General features: G+C 38.8%; 1 protein-coding gene and 1 non-coding gene across 3 annotated transcripts in view; both read right to left on the reverse strand.

Annotated features, from left to right (window-relative positions):
• The window catches only part of LOC145455540 (voltage-dependent calcium channel subunit alpha-2/delta-3-like), an 84664-nt gene that overhangs the window by 5471 nt on the left and 60503 nt on the right, over positions 1-18690 (reverse strand). The window contains exons 8-24 of one of the 2 annotated variants that reach the window (XM_080333521.1): positions 17005-17079; positions 15409-15498; positions 14369-14485; positions 11316-11444; positions 9931-10026; positions 8980-9113; positions 7867-7995; positions 6717-6834; positions 6141-6317; positions 4784-5006; positions 3259-3346; positions 3040-3150; positions 1924-2084; positions 1295-1371; positions 595-675; positions 425-452; positions 288-360 (exon numbers count right to left, since the gene is read on the reverse strand). In XM_080333521.1, coding sequence (XP_080189647.1) covers positions 288-360; positions 425-452; positions 595-675; positions 1295-1371; positions 1924-2084; positions 3040-3150; positions 3259-3346; positions 4784-5006; positions 6141-6317; positions 6717-6834; positions 7867-7995; positions 8980-9113; positions 9931-10026; positions 11316-11444; positions 14369-14485; positions 15409-15498; positions 17005-17079 — 1907 coding nt within the window. Of the gene's footprint in view, positions 1-287; positions 453-594; positions 676-1294; positions 1372-1923; positions 2085-3039; positions 3151-3258; positions 3347-4783; positions 5007-6140; positions 6318-6716; positions 6835-7866; positions 7996-8979; positions 9114-9930; positions 10027-11315; positions 11445-14368; positions 14486-15408; positions 15499-17004; positions 17080-18690 lie in introns of both variants that reach the window. The other variant, XM_080333520.1, reaches the window with a different exon arrangement.
• On the reverse strand, positions 6892-6981 carry Trnai-uau (transfer RNA isoleucine (anticodon UAU)). The gene is given in 2 exon segments: positions 6892-6927; positions 6944-6981. It is a non-coding gene; the product is annotated as a tRNA-Ile (tRNA).

Below are 18690 nucleotides of genomic sequence, written 5' to 3' on the forward strand. Positions count from 1 at the left end.
AATGCTAACCAACCCAAGAATTCAAAACCGGAAGTAGTCATCGTTGGTACTGAAATTTATGTACTGTCGGTAATTGCTACTCAGGTACAAGCAAAGGCTGTAATGACTTGAGTCCGACTCCAGTCCGACTATTTTGCAACAGGCCCCATGCCCCATACTAAAATCCCATGAATGATAAAGCAGTGAAATAAAGCATAGTAGACTAATCTGAGAGTTTGGGAGTTGTATTTAGGAAGGCATATAGCGCGCGATAAATTTCTCTCTCATTGTACCAGTTGCTGACTTACGTTTGGTAGATTTGACAAAGCGCCGTTGTGGTCTTCGCCGCCTTTTCCGTACCGCGCCACCTGACACACAGAGCTGCGATCGTAAAGATTCACGACCGTAAAATAACCGGCGTCCAACAACACTCTTGTCAACTGACCGTCCACCTCGGCTATCGACTTTCCGGCCTGAAAATAACGCACGAAACTGTCTTAAAGCGGTGTTTCTAATTCGGAATTTACATCAATTTCCAAGTTTTTGGGAATTAAGTAACTCTAATCCTCGGTCATAATATCTGTAGCTATAATTCATCAACTATATCAAACTTACATCGTACTTCCATGAATCTGTGTTGGACAGCAATAATATTCCGTTGTCGTCAATCAGGTAGCATAGATACGCGTTTGGATTCTATAATGTATGAAAAAGTAAAGCTTATTTATTCTCAACCTTGGAATAAATTGTTAAACCACAATGAACGATCCAACGCCTAGAAAGTTCGTTCGCCTTTACGATATTATATGACAAATATTGTGTCTCTCGGTAAAATCGATTGGTATATCGTCTATCGCTTCTGGTACTGGAAAAATAGGACCAACACTGTGTAAATTAAGGAAAAGAACTATATTATGAATGCGAGATGTTTAATATCACCCAAACAGAGTTATAAAAAAGCGAAAATGAATAGTGGACACAAAGATTTGGACTCGGACTCGAGTTACAACACTATGACTCGGACTTTTGAACCCTGATCTGGAGTTGACTCAGTGATGAATTGAAAATGACTCGAGTCAAAACGATTAAAGTAGAATTCACTTGTGACTCGGGTCCTTGTGACTTGCTTACAACCCAGCATATTATGTTTAACTTCCACCGCGTGGGTGCCACACTCATGGGCTATATGTAAAAGTTGTTCTGCACAGCATGTTATCGAATACTTGTGTGCCAAGATAAACTATACAGGGCGCCCTATAGAAGTCGGTGCACTATTTTCTCTCCTCAACCAACAATGTATAAGTCATTTTCTCACCCGCGAACAGGTTGAGGAATTCGCGTCGTTCCAGAACTTGTCTGTGAAGTTCTCTGCGCTAATCACCATGCCAGAAACTACAGAAATATGAATAGCCAATTAACTAATAACTATACGTCAGTTATATACTGCTACGCTCATCCTATACAACCATGCCTGCTCAAAAGAGCTGTTCAAAAACCAACTTTGGCTCAATTCCAACCTCTAGCTATATGCTATACAAGAAAAATGTTTTGGATTTATTTAATAAAAATCAATATAAAAAAAATTTCATGGCTACCCTATGAAATTGGTAGGGTTGCCTGAAAAACCCAAATGTACAGCAAATTTGTCTCAATTCCAACCAGTACAAGCGAAGTTTTTAGAGTACAGAATTTCGGATTTATATTTTACTGGGCATGTCTTCTTCTCCTGTCAAATCCAAATACTGTGGTGTAGATCAACCATTTTGATATTTTGTTTACCGCATATGCTACACCTAGCATTTGAGAAAATTTTATAGTCATGGGGGTAGACTTTCACAAGCTAGCGCTGTTGAGATGCTAGTCCCTTAACAAAATAATTTTACAGTGGAGTTGTCAGTTTACAAGAATAATTAGCATACATTGACAAACCAGGATAAATCTTACCAGCGTACACAAGTCCATTGCGTCTCAAAGCTTTCGACACTAAAATGTCAGTTCTGTTGATGCCGGTCTTTATAAGCGTGTACAGGCACGGTGTGCTGGCCGCATTTGGCTTGTAGGCCACAGTGCGCCGATAAAAGGACGGATAGCTTTGGCGACCGAATCTGTGGGGGTTTTGTATAGGGATTACCAGATTTTGGGATTCGAAATAGAGGACACCTTTTTACTAAGAGTTACAAAAGATATAATAGCGGATGGAAAAACGGGTAATTGGGCACAGCAGGAAATATTTTTACTTCGTTTTAACCCAAGGTGAATCAATATTAGTGGAACAATGACGATCCCTGCAGTAACAAACGAGAATGAACTCATACGAGGCAGTGCCGGCTTCATAGTTGCTTTTAATTGGGTGCAATTGCGTGAATCATGTAGAACAGATTTTTACAGAAAAAAGTTTAGCAGAAAGAGTGAAATTGCTCACTAAAGTAAACGGAGAAAGAAGCGAGGACACTTCCATGACAGTTAGTTGCCGTGGTGGAGATATCAAAAACTACTATTTGAATTCTATATTCGTGTGTTATACAGTAATACAGTGTACCTGTAGAGTATTTAGTTTGGTAATGGTTTGGTGTCGAAGATACTATGCAATACAACTAACCTGAAGGTATGACTAATATGTGTTTCATTCGACGTGCGCCGATTACAGCTGTATATCGCGGTTGCGATTAATTTATGGCGCAACGTTTCTCCGCTTAATTCGGCTAAAAGTGAGCCGAAATTGTCCGAATTAAGGGGAATCGACTGTATATATACAATTTTCAAAAATCAATGACCTTTTGAAATCTTTTGAAAAAATTGGGAAACGTTATTTCAAGTAAATAGCAGGTTTATACAATACCGGAAAGTCATTACCGTTGACAAAAAAAAACATAATATGTTGCCTTGCTCACTTCTTTGGTATATACATATATCAAGCCAAGCTAGAATAATCGCGTTTTAATTACTTGGAAGTTGCTACTTCGGCTTAAACTGTATTCTACTTCTATTTCTACTTGAGTACCAACGCTAACTACTTTGACCGCGTGTGCGTAGAACACATTCATTTTACACTTTACAAACCCGGTAAGTACGTTGAGAATATTTTGCTTGTATTCTGCACGATATACCGATTGCCAACGCCGTCTCTGTACTCCGCTGCTTGAGATTGAAAATACAACCACCACCCCGTACCTGGTGAAATAGATGGTACTTGCGTCAGCTACGCGAGAACGAAGACCTCTTGCGCGAATTTGCAAAAGCGTACACGCAAATAAAGCGACACATAATTTCCACACTCACTCTCCGCTTGGATAGTCATTCCAGTAGACTTCTAACGCAGATGTAATGAAGACGTCCACAAGCACGAGATTAACCATTTCCAAATCACCTGTCACACGAAGGTAGCAGGTAAGGGGAGCTTTAATCGAGTTTGAATTCAGCTATTTGATATGTTAATAAGATTATATAACACCAGAGTAAACCGTGACGATATTTGCTTAGGTAGTAGCGGACTCGGGCGGTTAGATAATTCTAGTAACCCAATTAGACTAATTAGAACGAAATGCCGGTAGTCTAAATCTAATCTAGTTCGTCAAATGTTTCTCATTTGAATTCTAATTGTAATTCTGATTTTCATCAAAATGCTATAGGAGAACTAAAAAACAACTTTTTTCAAATTTTACTGGCTACTGGATAAAATTGTTAGGTTGCCTAAAAAACGGTGCACACCGACCGAAAAAAAGTTATTTTTGAACAACCTTACTGTATATCCTACAGTGCGAAACGAGTCGAGATTGGCGTACAGACATTTGCCAGTCTCCAACTTATGAGAATCAACTGAACTTTGTTTTTGTTGCATTACTAATTCGGAATTGGTTTCAATTTCCGAGTTTTTGCAAATGGTGTGATTCTAGTTCTAATGTATTTTGAAGAAAATATGTAGCTATAACTCTAATTATTATCTAATTTAAAAAAGACACAATTGTAGCTGTAATTCTAATTCAAATTAAATGTATGTACTGACGTTTGTCATTATCATACTTATACGAATGAACTGTGAATCGATATGAAGTGAACTTGTTTTTTGTTGTATTTCTTTCTAATCTGGAATGCAGTACAATTTCCAAGTTTTGCGAATTCTGTAATTCTAATTCTAATATTATTTTGAAAAAGTTGTGCAGCTATAATTATAATCCTGATCAAATTTTGAAGAAGAAAAAAACTGTGTGAGCCGACATTTGCCATTCTCATGCTTATGAGAACTCTCAAATGATTTTATATGAAGTGAACTTGATTTTTGTTGTATTTCTTACAATTCGGAATTAAATTTCCGAATTTTTGCGGATTCCGTAATATTAATTATAATATAGTTTTAAAAAGCTGAAAATTTACTTGTTGTCCAACTGTGTATACCAGTCCCAGCAGATTACTATTGCTATTTGCTAGGTGCTATTGGTCGGAGGTCATTTTCATCAGAAATCAAGGCGATAACAGTGGTGCTATAACTATATTATGAACTCATTATTCGTATAATTCATGGTTGCGTATAGAACTCTTAATACAAGTGGTATAATCCACAGCTGCAACACCAATGGGTTGTGGATTTGACTCCAGAATTCCTTCTTGAGTGTTGGAGGTTTATCTAGGCTCCTCCTCGCCATAACATCCGTGTAAGCGGTGTCTTAAAAAGCCTATAGAAGTGGGCGTGCTACAAGTCGGCAGCTACGGAATCAAAAATATTAGGAATATATGCCTGGCGTGACTGAGCTGACCATTGTAGTCAAAAAACACGATGAATACCACAAACAAAAACAACGAGACTTACATTCGATAGATATATTTGATTTCTGTTGCTGGAAAAGATAAGTCTTTATCAGCTCAAGTTGAGACATGCTCTTCCCAGATTTGGCCACAGATTCGTTACGCGGATAGCAGTATCTCCACGTGTCAGGCAGCCATATGGTTTGGTTGGCAAGGATCCCGCAAGCTAAATCCTCCCGGCTGACATCCTCAATCGCTGGATATTTGTATGGTAAACTCCAGTCGACCTTGACATAATAAGTGTTTTGATACCAATATCATTGCAAGGAAGGGTTGGGCACAATGATTCGATTATCTAGTATCAATTGTAATCATTCAAGTCGGGAGAGTCGAGTACTGAAATTGATTACTATATTCATATTGAAATGAACCCGTATATTTTATACTGACACCCGTCAGGGGTAACTGTCAGCAAATATTATGAAATTGAAAAAAAAAAAAAAAAAAAAAAGAACATTGTACGTCTACGATCGTATCTTGCCGGTAACGTCATATTTTGTGCTACGATTGTTGATATGCAATGTTCTTTCCAATACTCCACTAGCTGCTGCCGGTTATACCTGACGAATGTCGGCTGAAAATATTCGGGTTTATTTCAATATGAATATACTATTCTAGAGTATATTGAAGCTCTGTACCTCCAAAAAGACTTGGACAACTAATTAATTTTCAACTTTTTCTCAATTAAATTAGAATCAGCATTACAACTATACGAGAGCATAGAAAGATTTCACAAATTAAATTATAATTACATTACCGGAATTTCTCTCCAATTAGTCTATAGATGACTAGAATTAAATGAGCGTATAGAAGGATTTCACAAATTAGATTGGAATTAGATTACCGGCATTTATCTCAAATTTGTCCAATTACATAATTCTATTTGCCTAACCAGACTAATTAGAGATAAATTCCGGTAATGTAATTCTAATCCAATTTGTGAAATCGTTCTACACGCTCATTTTAATTCTAGTCATCTATAGACTAATTGCAGAGAAATTCCGGCAATGTATTCATAATTTAATTTGAGAAATCTTTCTATGCTCTCGATTTAATAGTAATTTTGGGTTTTCCTGTATCTGCTACAGCGTGAAACGAGCCAAGCTTTGTGTATACAGACATTTGCTATTCACATTCTTATGAAATGAACCTTGATGAACTTAATTTTATTGGATTTACTTCTCATTTTTGATTTAATTCATTTTCCAAGTTTCTGAGAATTCAATAATTCTAATAATATTCGAATTTATAAAAAAAAACTGTAGCCATGATTCTAATTCTACTATAACTCGACAAAAGCGGAATATTTTCCTAATCGCCATACTCTGTATACTTAGGTACCCGGTTTTTCCCCTCCCTACCCGCGTGCAATTCTTCTCCACGGACAGGCGGCTCGATTTTCTGATCTTGTAACTCTTCGACAGTTCGAGCTTCTGTTTTCCGTACAAATCTGGCAAGAACGCCCCCACGTGAAACGGAAATTTTTCTTGGTCAACAGAGCTGAAGTAATATCTTCCCCGCACCAAGATGAAGCGTTTCTGCGAATGAACCAGCATCATATATATTTTGAAGAGCTTCTTGGAGGTATAGAATTTCAATATACGATTGAATAGAACCCGAATATTTTCGGATGGCACGCGTCAGGGTTAATCGTCGACAATAAGTAGAGAATTGGACAGAACATCGTATTGTCTATTGATTGTAAAATAGGTCAAGAAACTGTGTAAAGCGAGGAAATTACTATATTACGAGTGCAAGGAATTCAATTTCATTCAGAGTTGCAAAAAAAGCGAGTTGAACAGTATTGAACACGAAAATGACTCGGACTTGACCCGGAGGTGAATTGAACTCGAGTAAAAGCTATAAAAGTAGAACATGACCTGTGACACGTAACCTTGTGACTTGGTTACAACGCTGCTCTACCTGCATATACTCACCCAGCTGTCCAAAGGTATTATGGCCTTTCGATATTCCGTTCTTCCAATAGTGTTAGCCAAGATTGATGTTCTTATAGTTTCATTGACGGCCGCGCCTTCCAGTGCATCTATGTCAATGCTGCAAACAAAAATGCGTTGGTGTTCCATAATAGAATTTGTAACGAAAAGGATGACATGCTCCAGGCGAGGCTCGAACTCGCAACCTCCGCATCACCCCGTATCTGACGTATAAGTACGGCGCGCTAACCGATTGCGCCACTGGAGCAAGGGTAACTGCACGGATATTGCGGCCTGTATATCAATTGTGACAATTGGACTGCTCAGGGGTGCCGCTAGAAAATGTGGTCAACAAGGTCGACGCATAACAAAGTTTAAGGAATCCAAATTATGAGTGTGGCATAGGCTATAATCGGTGGTTGTTTTATATCTACCCGCTCAAGTCACACAATATACTATGCGTTTCAATAAAGAGATAGGAGGATGTCGAAACGACCGTGTAAGGTTTCTCAATCTGGCATCCCCTTCAGCCTAATGCCAGTGTTTGACTTTTTTTTTCTTCTTTTTATTAGGATATCCTATCTCTTTTCATTCTCTTCCTTGGATTGGTCCTTGGTTGGATATTTATCTGGACTTTCTGTTGTAAAGAAGCTGTGAGCACATCGACTTAGGAATCTCAGTTACACCTCTGACGCTACGGAACTTGCTACCAACAAGAATTAAACCTGGACCGCCCCCATCAATGGTGGTGGTAAGCTAACTCGCAATTAGGACGGTCATCACTCGGGCAATTGGGCCATGATGTTGAGGTTTGGCTGAATGTGTTAACCTTTTTTCTGGGCACCACCATCAGATCTGAGAACTGAACGCTGAATAGTGACATGACACTTTCTTATAATCTGCTCCTTGCAGAATCTTCGACATCTATGTTTATTTTACATCAGACCGATAATACTTATTATGATTTTTGAGATGCCAACTAACAATTGCATCAAATAGCCGCAAAAATGTGAAAAATTTTTTTGAACAATGGAGCTAATGGACATAAGCTACCTTGATTCCATCGAGACAACATATTGTTAAGTTTCTGCGTGCAGGTCATATTATGGGTATTATCTTGAATAAAACAAGTCAGACTTGAAGATTTATTCACCTGTTGTAGTTTGGCTTGATGCTCAAAGTCCCAGAATGATACATCTTCGTGAAAAACGTCTCCAATTTCGGATGCGCCACCACGTACCCGTTGTTTGTCACGACGAAGGCGTATCCGTTCACGCCAGTCCTGAAATGATTCAAGATTATGATGGGTTATATGAGTGTGATTTCGATCAATCAATCAGGTTTATTAATATTTTCACCGTTTCAAAACATCACAAGACTGCGATACAATGAAAAGATAGGAAGGTGTCGAAACAACTTGGAGTAGCTATTAAGATCAGACATCCACCCTTGCCTAGGCGAAGTAAATAAGAGGCATGCACACTGAATGAAAAGTAATGCAGAGAATATAAGACGCAAGCGACAAAATGAGGTGGCATGTGGCGGAGGGCGAGGTCGATGTTAGGTCGTGGTCCGGTAATCCTGAAGACTGGCTAGTATTCGATACTTTTGTGTGATAGCAATACATTATATTACGCTTGCAGATTGGAACACCATAGAAATCTCCTATAATTGAATGGTATATATTCACATTGAAATGAACCTGAATATTTTCGGCTGACGCTGACACTCGTCAGAGGAAATCTCCAGCAACTAGTAGAGAATTGGAAAGGAGATTGTATATCAACAATCGCATCACATAATATGACGTCACAGGCATGAAATTTCGAATAATTGGGGTGAAGAGAGAGAGCTTAAAACTTGATACACTATTTTTATGGTACATGAATTTGGGGCAGCCAAGGCACCCAAATAAAAGTTTGAACGACCTCTCCCGACAACACGAAATCTGTCGTCTCGATAATTTTCGTGTAACATCTAAAAATAGTACATTAAGCTTGAGCTGTCTCTTCGATTATTCGAAATTTCATGCCGGTGACGTGGTATTTTGTGATACGATTGTTGACATACAATGTTCTTTCCAATTCTCTACTATAGTTGCTGATGATTACCCCTGACGATATCATCCGAAAATATTCGGGTTTATTTCAATATGAATTTACTATTCAATTGAATATTGAAGTTCTGTACCTCCAAGAAGCTCTTCAAATATGACAAAACTACAAAATCTGCATACGCGCAACATAAAACAAAAAAATATGCTCACCTGTGAATAGGCATTACATTTAACATATGATCTATCGGCACGTCTGTCGCTGCCACTCCGCCCAATGTTTTGCCGCTACCGGATGAGCGCCGGACGTAAGCCGGAGCTGACACAGTTGAAACCAATCCGAATCCCTAAACACAAATATAAGATGTTGCTCTATTACGAAGAAGACATCGTAGTATCGACAGTAGCGGATATAGTAACCGGATACGGGTAAATCATACTTGGCGTCCACAGCAGGCTACCAGAAAGAGCCAGAGTTTACGACTAGAAAATTTTAAGGTTTTCCAAATTAGAATTAGAATTACTGAACTCGCAAAAACGACAAAAGAAAATGAATTAGAAAAAAAAAGAAGTTCACTTCGTAATTTATATCAAATCAGATTTCATTCTCATGTCCGTGCACCAAGCTTAGCTCGTTTCGCACTATACAGTTGTCTTTTAGCATTTCCAAGAAAACCAGATATTAGATTAGAATTAAAATTCTGCCCATAACACAATTTAATCACACAAGATTGGAGTTTTCACAATGCTTCTATCGTGATTGTTGGTTGATGTTGTGTCGAGTCCAAATCGGGGAAGTAGCCTTTTACTCCATTTGAAATGAGAATAAATCAATTTTATAGCTTTATGGTCAAAATAGAAACAAAATATCCTTGTATTTGGGAGTTACAAAATGAAATTGTTACTACATTTCTTTATCATACTTTTATGAATGATTCAGTTTATCCTTGTGTCATACACTTTGCACTGACTAAATTTACAAGGTATGTACCAAATTTTCAGTTCATTTACAACGTACAATTCAACGAAACAAAACCCAATACAACTCCGTCTACCATTTCATCAGATTATTTTCTCTCATTTTTGGACATAAACTCCTGTTTGTTTGTCTGTCTGTCCGTCGCATCGAAACATTACAAGATTAGTAAACTGTGTCAGTCTTACGTAATCTAGATACGTCTGATCGTAATACGGTTTCGTCCACGCCGTATGGTGATCTTCTTGAATTGCTTGCGGTCGATTCATGACGGTCAAGTAACGCTGCGCGAATGAAGAAACCCATATTTAAGTTCATCACACACCAAATAAAGTATATATCAGGTATGTTCAAACTGCGGATCTTTAATAATTGCACATGCATTTCAGCATTTTTCTAGAGAAGTTCAACCTGATTATAAATTGATGCATTCTATCATGTACTAACAATAAGCGTATTGTTTCCGCGTTGTTTCTGTCCTTATGGTTTAGCTAACACATGTAAAATTTAGAGGAAGGTGGCACTACAGGGTTGAAACTTTGCAATTGAACTCTCGAATCATGTTCACATAAACGTTTTTACGGAGTAATAAGATTGCAGAGCTGAAATCTTCCTGACATGCTCATCAGCACTTGAAATAATTGCTTTGACGACACACGAACCTGATTCCAAACACCTTGCAGCACCGTATCACCACATAATAATTAACTTGATTCGATAGCCTACATTTCTTTATGACGGAATAAATTCGTATTTTTGAGTTTTTGTGTTGTATTGATAAGTGTTCAAAGGACGCCATCAACAAACACAGTCTGTGAACCGCTGGTATCGGTGTGGCTCATGTGTACCGGGAGATACGTGCAGGTACCAGAAAAGGCCTCTGCCTTAATTTCAACCAGACTTGTTCCAATTACTGGATTATGTGAATGGAAAATGTGAAACTAGAACTAGTTCTAGAAGTACTTTCTTTAAAAATCCGCAACTAACAAACTAAAACACAACGAACCATAGATTCAATTCCGAAGCAACTGATTCATCTTTATTATATCGGAATCGACGGGCTTTCCACGTGAACTAAACATGAAATGGGAGGGCTCTCGACCTCCAAAACGCAGCCCATGGCTATCCGCCACTGTTCGTAGCGATGAATCTGAGCTAGCAATGGCTGCAAGAAGATCACACAACAGAACACCGGAATCACAACATGTGTTTTCTTGTTGTTCGGCAACAGAATTTGTTTTAAATGCACAACTAGAACTAAAACTACATCTACTAAAATAGTTTGACCGTAAGCTTACTAGGTCAGTTTGTACAAGTCTGACTAAAACCCTACACTATGGTGCAAGTATGCAAATTATACGCTGTGGATGATACGCAATGTTAGAGGTCAAAAAATTGCAGCGCAGCAACTGTGCCCTCCTTAAATTGATTGCAAAAACTTTCTCATCCCTGCAAATGACATCAATGTAACTTAAAATACCGATGGCCCACAAGAATTTTGATCATCCTATATTGATTCACCCGTTCCCAACTAATATACAGTCGAAATGCCGTAAAATGATGAGAAATTTACCAAAACTTTTTCTTTGATGTCGTTTCTGCTGAGAACTTGCTGAAAAAAGCCGTCGTTGTTGCATGCGATGTCCCTTACACTCTCCATGTACGACGTGTCGGACCCGACCAGGTAAGAGAATACACGAATCTGGGAGTTTTGAAAATAGTTAATGCGAGCATTGGGATCAGACATGGGGTGATTACTTTATGAATGTAATCGATTGCGATTACGATTACTTCTGAATCACGCGATTACGATTACGATTAAGATTACAGCAAAATCAGGAAGTAGTCGATTACGATTACGATTACACTGGAAAAGTAATCACGATTACTCACGATTACATTTATTTTGCATCTTAGAACTAATCTTAGAAGATATTTCGGAATACAATATGAGGATTGAGATGAAAACGCATAGTGAGATAACAACTTTCTTCATAAATGATGTGTCGTATGCTTGTTACGTCATAATGTACACATTCCCCAACTTAATAGGGGACGATTTAACGCAACCAATGATTTGTATTCTTGTCAGGTCCGTAACTGCCGCACCGCAAACTCCCCAATAGGGTGGCGAGCGAGCTCGAAGGGAACTCAAAAGTATTTCGTAAACTGACATAAATTTTCGAGAGATTTAATAAACTTGAAAATTTTTTTCGAGCTTCGCGATTTCAAAGTCTCTAGATAGCTTGATTTTGAAATGCATAGCTCTCCCTCTCAAGAAAAAAAGCATGCACAATTTAGAGAAATAGGCATTTCGGTGCTGGTCAATTCCGCGCCACGACACACTAAATGACTTATGCAGTTTCGGCCAACATGCGACTCCACGAAGTGTGCTACTAAAGAAAGACCTTGACCGAAACTTAGGTTGACTAATAGTCTTGAATGTAAACATGGAATGGCAACGACCGATTTTGCAGCTTCGTTCTGCTTCGCTGAGGCTGTATTCATAACTGTTTTTGCGTAAGCGACTGTAGGATTTCCGGCAATCCAAAAGTTATCTTCCAGAGCGCAGAATTTACTGAATCTGGTCTTGATCGAAAGCTACTGTCGCTCCGGTTTCGAAAATATAAATTTAAATATCATCGGGCACTGAATCACAAAGAATCCGCCCTTCAAGTCTGAAATATCGGCATAGTCCAAACAATCGGAGAGCCGCAACAGGTCATTGTTTTACGATTATCCGATTGCTCTGAACAATGCACGTTTCAGATGTTGAGGGCGATTTTTCGTCAAAGTTTGGAGCCTGACCATATTTTAATTTATACTTTTGGAATCAGTGCAACAGTAGCTTTCGATCAAGACCAGATTCAGTAAATGCTGCGCTCTGGATGATAACTTTTGGATTGCCAGAAATCCTACAGTCACTTACGCAAAAACAATTATGAATACAGCTTCGGCGAAGCTGCAAAATCGGTCGTTGCCATTCCATGTTTACATTCTATATACTGATAGTCCTGTCCTGTCCTTTCAATCTGAGCCTACAATGCAAATGCCACCTAGGGCACCCACCGAAGACATGGGACATGACAATTTGTGTTTGCGTCTCACGAAACTTTTTTAGTCTGCTATACGTTTGGGCGACTACAATATCTCTTGATTATATAACAGACCGTAGGTCACGAATTAACAACATACAATAAAGTAATTATAATAGCATACCAGATGTTATAATTGTGAATTACGTGCCCCCAGCTCCACATGTAAATCTGACAATCGGGGGCTGAGAGAGGATTAAATATGTAGTAATATAATATAATGCGATTGCCAATATAATTGACGAAATTCAGTCTTCAACTTGAAAATTGGCTACCCCATGGGGGCCCAAGACCAACATTTAGAGTGGGGACGAATTGCTGTTTTGGTCCTGATTCTCGCCACAACCCACACTAACGTGGTATATAAGCGGATGGCTATGGCGGCAGGTCCAAATGTTGGGTAAAGAATTGCTGTGTAATAACGATTGGCCCCCGTTTCAAGTACAGAGCAGAGAAAGATAACATAAAATTCGGCCTTCAACTTGATACAGATGATGTAAGCTGCCGTTACGAGAGATGGCAAAGAACGGCTCGATTATGATATATATATCAGCGGCTGTTGATTGTTAATGCTTCGTTGTCGAGCCCGCAAAGCTGATGCTTCTCACGTAATAATTAGCAGTGGCGTTTGAAAATCAGCCGTTTGTGCTATCACTAACCTGGTATATATCTCTTCCTTGTTCACGAATGTTCAGTTTATGTCATAGTCCTTGTACAAATAAAAAGTAATCGCTCTTTCACAAAGAAATCGATTAAATATAGGAAGTAGTCGATTAGGATTACTTTGTAATTTTTCCAAATGTAATCGATTGCGATTACGAATACTTGAAAATGCTGTAATCGCCGTAATCGATTACGATTACTAATCGCGATTACCCCATGTCTGATTGGGATCAACGTGATCAATACGTTCCTTTACACACAACGCTGCAAGCACACACACACACACACACACACACACACACACACACACACACACACACACACACACACACACACACACACACACACTCACACACAAATACGTACACACAGTACACACATACATACATACACATATAATATAAAAACACAAATACAGACACACACACACACACACACACACACACACACACACACACACACAGACACACACACACATACATACACATATACATACACCGAGGCAAGCACACACACACCAACACACACACACAAATACACAAATACACGCACTGACACATACACACAAACACACACACACGCACACACACATATATACACACACTGACACATACGCACACACATATACGACCAAACACTTCAATCATAAAAGTGATGCAAACGTATGCCAATGGTATTTATATCATTGCGTAAGCCCACACAATATTTTATACTTTGCAAAATGCAAGGAGTTTTGCCCAAAACACTGTTCAAGAACAAGCGGGAGTAGTCTAAAAACGAAAGTATTTGAGCAAGTAGGTAAAAATGCATCAGTGCTCTGGCACATAGTCGCAAACGTACACAAGCTTTGCCTGTGTGCAACTCTAACCTGTCGATCTGTGAGATTGTTGTATCTGTCCATTAGATCTTGATAATCGTAAGTTGCGCCGTCTGTTATTATCACGACAGAAGAGTAACAGCCGCTGCCAGAGTTCGTAGAATGAAACTGAACAAAACCGACGGACGGAACATCCAATTGAATAGTATATTCATATCGAAATGTACCGAATATTTTCGGCTGACAATCGCCACAGGTAACTAATATGTGTATCGTGATTGGACATTATTATTACTTGATTACAATTACTGAATTGTGTGGTACTGCGTTGAGTAAACGACGATAGTCATTCGTTTTCTGTTGCCCTGCGCGCCAGGACCTTTTGTTATGTTCGCATGAATAAAGTCATTACAGTACATTACAGTCAGCAACTAGCACGTTGAACATCGAATTACCAAAACCGCGAAACCCTCAGCTGCTAGCTTGGCCCTACTATATCAGCAACACGTATTACAATGAAGAATGTTATTTAATCATTAGTTTTCAAACATTTATATCCTTTTACAGCACGGTTAGATGACCCGAAAATTCTCATATTGTCCTAATTAGATTAGAATTAGAATTATAGCAACACAGTTTCTTCCAAATCAGAATAGATTTGAAACTACTGAGTTCGCAAAATCGTGAAATTGACCCCAATTCCAAATTAGAAATACTACAAAAATCAAGTTCAATTCATATCCATTATCCAAACATAGTTTGTTCTCACAAGCGCCACCAGAAGGGCAAATATCTGTACACCAAACCTGGCTCGTTCCGCACGATACAGTTCTCTTGTGTCATTTTCAGGAAAACCAGAGATTAGATTAGAATTAATATGAAAGCATAGAAACTGTTAACAAGTTAATTTGGAATTTGATTGCCGGCATTTCGCAAAATTAGCCTAATTACACAACTAGAATTATCGATAGTTGGCCAAGTCTGCCTTACGGAGGCAGAAAAACGACGAGTGATTAAAAATACCAGGATACTAAGGATGCGTGTATTTTGCCAGCAACTTCCTAAGAATATACGGCATACGGCATACTTACTTTTAGCGTGAGATTAAATGCGGCTTCGAGGGCCGAGCTCAAATCAGCAACTGATTTCGGCTGGATATGCCTGAGAGACTCCATCAATTTCTGTTAATGGAAACATTTGGGTTACCAGATTTTGAGATCTGAAAAAAGGAAGACACTTTTTATAAATCACCAAAGACGAATAAACATTGATCATTACTGGTAATTCGGAAATTTTACTGCTACCATTGATGTGTTGACTAAAAATGAAAAGGTCATTTTTCCGATTCTACTCCCGAATGACCCGCCCCACGTATTATGAGTTAGGTAGTGTTGACCTTTTTTTTAATCAACCGTGCCGTCCGAATCCAGATTTCAAGTGTATTTTGGCATTTTTAGTTGTCTCTGTGTGATCGCCTGGTTCTCATAAAAGACGACAAATTGCGAAAAAGGAGGATATTTTTGATATCTTTAAAAAGGTGCACATACTATGGTAACCTTAGCAAACACGCAATTTAAAATGCCAGATCCGAAATCACGAATCTATGCTGGCATAGCTAGAAGAAGAGATGGTCAAAGTATTCATCGTTGATACTCGAGTAGATGTAGAAATTCTATTCAGTAGAAGTAGAAGTTGTAATTTGCAAGTAAGTAAAAACGTAGGAATTCTAGGCCTATAGCTTTGCATAAAAAAAAAACAGAAAATTCAAAAGTCTAAGTAGAAGGAGTCCAAAATCATAACTACTTGAGTAAGTATTGAAAATCCTACTTGAGTGTAGGCCTACTCTTGAAAAGTAGAAATACTCGGATACAGAGTCCCACAATCGATGTTACAACTGAAATACCTCCATTCACTTTAAATGCAGTGGTTTTCGAAAGAGGGTTCACACGGCGCCGATGGATTTACAAAATTAATGGCCAGTCCCAATTATAAGAACTTGTGCATTCTGCGACGAGAACAAGTTTTTTCGGATTTCGTGGATTCACTGATTAAATCGATAGGTTGCCTAAAAAAACGCTACACACCAAGTCTGGCTTGATTCCAACTGGTTGATGTGAAGCAACAAGAGTTCGTATATTTTAAATTTATTATAAATAACATTGACTTTTTTTCTTCAAATTATACTGTAAACGCCATGAAATTGTTAAGTCGTCAAGAGGAACGATGCATAACAATTTTTGCTCACTTCCGACCGGTAGAAGCAACGTTACTACAGTTGGGAATTTAGGATTTGCAAAAATAGCATTGCCGGTGGATAATCCCAGAATTATGATTGAAAAACTCAAATATCTTCACTTCTACCGGTTGGAATTGCTTCAAATTTGTTTTGCATCGTCAACAATTTCATGGGGCAGACAGTAAAATTTGAAGAAAAAAGTGGCCTATTAAATTCAAAATTTTTAAACTCCAAATTAGCCAAGCCAAATTAGGTGTGTAGCGTTTTTTAGGCAACCTACCAAAATATAATCAGTGAATCCCCGGAATCTGAAGAAAAAATAGTTATATTCGAACATCCCTACCGTCGCTGCTTTAATGACTTTTGAATTTATATTTTTCCATGGCGACCCCGAGACATATATCTCCATGAGTTGTGCGATGAGTGACATATCGACATAAAAATAACTCACCCCCTTGTTGCCACCATCCGCGCGCACCAAGGTACCGTCGAAACAGGGTTCCACGTATTCAACGACATCGCTGTACTGAAACAACAGGATTTTCGTTGTATAATAGAAAAATTTCAGTTGTTCCGAATTTGAGTAAAATGAGTTCATTTTTGCGAAAGTGGATTTGAATTAGTGAATTCGAAAAAACTTCGAAACTGAATTACATTCCGAATTAGAAAGAAAATACAACAAAAATCAAGTTCAATTCATATCAGGTTATTTTCATACGCAGAAATAGGACGTTGTATTGTTTTTCCTTGATTTTTTTGCGTCATACACCTCGTCTCATGATAGACATATGCACACGATCTGCATTTGCCGCTGGACAAGGAAGGTTCAGATATCGCAGCTTTTGAAGCCTTGCACACCCTCCATGCTGTCCCGATAATGCTGAGCACCAAGCGGAGAAGTCATGGATACCAGTGTTACTAACCATAGGTCTTTGGTCCGACCGGAACGGGGATCGAACCGACGACCCGCCGATCAAAAAGTCGGGCGCTTCGCCATCACGCTATCTAAGCATGATATCGGAAATCGTCTGTACAACGAGCTTGGCACGTTTTGCACTATAGGCTACAAGTTCTCCTGTAGCATTTTCTTGACCACCAAAAATTAACTTGGAATTAAAATGAGAGCATAGAAACATTTTAGAAATTAGATTAGAATTAGATTACCCGCAATTCTAGGGTTACCATATTTTCAGATTCGGCAAAAGAGGACACTTTTTTTACAAAAAAAACCTCAAAATTCGGACGAGAAAACGGGTAATTCGAAAATGTTTACTGGGAGTACTGTTGTGTTGACTAAAAAAGGTCATTTTCCCCGAAAGACCCGCTCTTGCCGTCGCTGCCGTCGAAAAACGTTTTTTTCGTGTATTTCAGTCGTTTTTGGTCGTGCCCGCACATTGCCCAATCTCCTAACTATCAAAGCTATAAAGGAGGACGAATTGCCAAAAAAAGAGGACATTTTCGATTCTAACATTATTACCTACTTATATAAGAACATGTTAATCCCTGCTTATATGTAGGGACGCCTTACCTTATGCATGTAGAATTGTACATTGTACGTACCGATAGCTCACACACACACACACACACACACACACACACACACACACACACACACACACATACACACAGGGCCGTAACAGCACTTCGTCAGGCCCCCCCCCAAAACGTTGGGGTGATAAACCTAACTTGGACCCCCCTCAGGCTCTACGCTGTTTACCACTACCTGACACCTACATTGGGTGTCCGTTTAGTGTGTCAGCTTTACTCGGCTGACCGCGCGAAGCGCGAATTAATATTGCTATTAATTTTTACCCTCTCTCTGCTCACGTAATCTGATTTACCGTTAGAGCTGAGTGAGGTGTGTTTGAAAAGGTAGGAACCCTCAATAATAGTTAAACATCTCCGGGTGTATACCCGTTGACAGGAACAAAACAGCACTTCGTCAGGCCCCAAAAAAACTTGAGTCATGGGATTCCATTAGGTGATAAACCGTCCCCCGTCATCACGTTGTTCACTTTTACCACGAAGTTATAGTGGTACCGTTTCGTGAGCCAGCGCCATGCGCGAAAATTTTCGATAATTCATGATAAATCGGTCAATAAGATCGGGAATTGCATATATATTGCTATAAATTTCT

The sequence above is a fragment of the Botryllus schlosseri genome, chromosome 14 (genome assembly GCF_051294905.1).
Source record: "Botryllus schlosseri isolate E-star chromosome 14, Bs_hap1, whole genome shotgun sequence".
In the NCBI taxonomy this organism is placed as follows: Eukaryota; Metazoa; Chordata; class Ascidiacea; order Stolidobranchia; family Styelidae; genus Botryllus; species Botryllus schlosseri.